Here is a 3,788-nt window from a genome sequence, read left to right on the forward strand (position 1 = left end):
CGAAGTTAAAGTGCACAAATATACGACCCTCTCTCCTATGAAAGTTTAATAAACGAGATTAGAGTGCACAAATATAAGACCCTCTCTCCTAAATGGTCTAAAACACTGTGGCTCGTCTACCATAGAGTGCAGTTTTCCTTCTACCAAATTTCGGGCCTCAAATGATTGCGAGTCTCAAAGGTAAGCTATGGCTCGTCTTTGTGTCATTTGTATCCTCTTTATTAAAAGAAATACACATATCCATTTGCCAGCATATTCAGCATTTTATAAAAATCTTCTTTTGAAAGTTTTTTTGTGAGATTAATGCCCTGTTTTTTCGTTAACTTCCAGTTAACAAAAAAATCTTTTTGCAGCAATGGAAATTACAGTTTACAGAGGATAACTGCACAAAGAAACCTATGGCATGTCACTGGGTTAAATACGGCGGACATACAGAAAACCCAAAATCATCGCTATAGTTTGCCCTAAAATTGGTACGGAAAATTGCTTAGGGTTTTTTTCCTTGTTTCTTCTGCAACTCTCTGACCTTCGAGAATTTACAGTCAGTGCCTGCGGTTCAAAGACTACGTGATGACCAGTGACAACGGCTACTGGAGGCACAGGTAGGCAGCGTCCCCATTGCTATTTTAGGTTTGGTTTTTTATTTATATTTAACAATTTATTACAGATCTCTAGTTTTGATATAATTATTTCAGTGTCAAATTTATAAATAATTTATGGACTGAAAATTTAATTGTTGTGATATATTTTTAGGGTTGATTTATTTATTTATTTTTTTATAGATCATAGAGTGAGATACTAAAAAAATCACACAATGAAATTCAAAAACAGCTAAATAATACAGTTACTAATTGTAATAATCTGACAATCATTTATCATGAATTTTATGAAGTTCGCAGTATCTGCTGCGGGCAGGTCAACTTGCAAGATGAGTCATTTGGAAAGACCATCAAATTTAAACTATGAGCCAGTAGCAATGTGGTCACTTCAGTTACTATTTACTGTCACATCAATATTACTGTCATCTGGGGTTTGACAGCGATATTATCTGTACAATGTTTTACAGCATGGACACAAAAATAAAGCTGGAAAAAGACACGATTAAACGTGCCACCTGTCCTACCCATCTACTTTTAATTTAAGTAGAGATGCTGCCTAATGCGTATTAAAAAATAAAATTAGATCAAACTCTGCTACGAACAGATGTGAAAGGAAAAATTCTTTAGTATCAGAAAAATAGCATCACTTGTTTTTATTTGATGGTTTGTTTGTTTTTTTAATTGAAATTTTATGACTGGTAACCTTGATGATATTAAGGGTATTTACATATGATTATAGCTGAGCTGTATTGACGGTTCCTGGAGTCTGAATTATATTTTTTCCTCGACATTGATTCAATATTAGAAAAAGATTATACATTGACTTTTGCTATCCTCAATGGACAGATAGGGATCTGGGAAAATGTATCAAAAGCCAGAAGGGGAAAGAAGAATAAAGAGCACTGAAGTCGGTCTACTGGTTGGTCTGGCATATTTTTAGTGGGAAGGAGAAAAGAAAGAAGTGATCCGCTCTGATTGTGTCTTGCCACGAGTTTTCATGGCGTAAGAGCAAAGGAAGAAGATCAATATTTCCAGAAGAGGAGAAGCTTGTCTTTGTGGTTCATTATTTTACAAAATATGACAGATTTTAAAGACGTTGTAGAGACGGTGTTGCTGCCATTGCAACTTAGCCTTGGAATATTTCTGATCATGAAGACGACGCCTCTTTGGGCAGTCATACATTGCAACCTTGCCTCCTTGCTCAACTTCATCCATTTCCCTTACACAGATTACAAACAGCTTGGGGAATTCGAAGGTCGAGTCTTCAAAAAAGTCATCTCTAATGCCACCACAGTAGGAGATGTGTCGAAGCTGAAAAAGCAGAAGTATCCTAACAAACCTAACAGTCTAGGGGAGATGACTGCAAAATTTGAGAATGGTAGGTCAGTCTCAGTGAACTACCTAGGCAAGAATTTTGTACTGGAGGGAATGGAAGAAAACAAGATGCTAGTAAAGTTTGAAGTGAACCGCAAGGGTGGAGACAAGAAGGAGCCTGTATACTATTACATCACAGAAAAAATGTGGGAAACTGTGAAGTACATTGCAAAAGTTGCAAAAGAGACCGTGTTTGTGAAAAACCACAAGGAAATATGGGAAGTAGTGGTCACGGGCGATATTATGGAGATTGAAGAAGTGCTGGATTGAGTGATACTGGACAACCGCGCAGTTGTTCGTCTGGACCACGATTACTTTTTGCCAGTCAACTTATTATTGGTGGAGCTTAAGTTGATGGCGACTTTAAACTTTGTGGGTCTTTTCCTAAAGACTCAAAGGCATATTCATTGGCTCATTCCTGCATGTCTAACATTTACAGCAGTGGTTATGGGGTTCAGCACAACACTGAGGCTGTCTATTGTTGGGTATATGGGTAAAATCTTGTCCAGAGCACTACAGTGGGTGTTTGAGCTACTTCCTTTGACAATGAGAAGGCGGGTGTACTATTGGGGGAACTGGGTGGATCTTTTGAAGCCTATTAATGACTTGCAATCAAAGATTGTTAGGGGTAACATATCTGTGCTCGTTGCAGGAGGTGCAAAGTTTTACTCTCCATCTTTGGCTGGGCCTATAATCTCTGCTGAACGTTTGGTAGATGAGATTTGCCGTAGAGATGGCCCATTTCTGTTCAAGTGTGACTCAAAATCTGATTCAAGCGGTGACTCAGTTTATATTGAATGGATCTTCGACAATGCTGAGAAATGTTCGTTAAAGGCCGGTCGTGTTGCATCAAAGGACGTTAGGCTGTCGTTAAAAGAAGATCATACTTATATCGTATGTTGTGATGGAGATTGTAGCACGAAGGAAGTTATAAAATTTTTCAGATCTGATTGTTGCGAGGAAAACAAATCGTTAATGAAGGATGATAAACATACTGCATCAGTGGATATCGATTGTGGCACGGAGGAGGAGGCCATTAAACTATTCATATTTGCTGCTTACATGGCAGAGCTAAAGTCAGGTTCATTGAAATCTTGTGAGCGCAATTCTAGTACTGTATATGTCCGCCGGTTCGTAGAATCGATCAACGCCTATGTCAGAAGCGGCTATCCACCACTCTACAAATTGGAGTTGCAGGGTGTAGTTGTCCGCTAATATTCCGTCAGAAGATGCCTAAATTTCTCTTTTGATAGCTAATTGAAAGTGTTATATGTAGTTGTTGGTAGGTTTCCTTCATGCGATGTTAAAGGGTGTACTTTTCTGTTATGAGGTTTTCTTTTAGATGAGACTTGAAAGAATCGCATTCTGCTATTGCTTACCCTGGTCCAAGCATATGTAGTCGTTATTGCAATATACATACCATGGTAACTTTGTTGTGAGTTTGGCTAATTATTTCAGAGGGCATGATTCATGGTGGGGAGAAATACCTGTCATGATTATGAAATAGAAATTGCAGTTGCTATTATTGAATAGTTTGTAAATATTAATTATATAGTCTTTAAAATTTATAAATAATTTTTGAAATATTTAATTTAAAAAATAGTATTGAACATGGATGTATGTAATTTAATAAAATAAATATTAAACAAATCTTTTTGTCAATTATATATTTTAAGGAATAGTGGTTTTTAAATAATAATAGTAGAGCTGTTTGTTGTGCAGTCTTATCTTTTGGCTACTGATTATTTTACTCTATTTTTTTTCCTCAGCATGTGCAATACAAAAAAAACTAATCAAAGTAAAGTTATATAAATT

The 3,788-nt window shown here is 36.6% G+C and overlaps 1 protein-coding gene across 1 annotated transcript; it reads left to right on the plus strand.

Moving 5' to 3' along the window:
• The first annotated feature begins 415 nt into the window (after positions 1-415).
• LOC131064427 (uncharacterized) lies at positions 416-3,446 on the plus strand. Its single transcript, XM_059221574.1, has 2 exons — positions 416-602; positions 1,446-3,446. Exon 2 carries the CDS (start codon positions 2,328-2,330, stop codon positions 3,186-3,188), a length of 861 nt encoding a protein of 286 aa, XP_059077557.1. The 5' UTR covers positions 416-602; positions 1,446-2,327; the 3' UTR covers positions 3,189-3,446.
• The last annotated feature ends 342 nt before the right edge of the window (positions 3,447-3,788 follow it).

The sequence above is a fragment of the Cryptomeria japonica genome, chromosome 1 (assembly GCF_030272615.1).
Source record: "Cryptomeria japonica chromosome 1, Sugi_1.0, whole genome shotgun sequence".
NCBI classification, from domain to species: domain Eukaryota; kingdom Viridiplantae; phylum Streptophyta; class Pinopsida; order Cupressales; family Cupressaceae; genus Cryptomeria; species Cryptomeria japonica.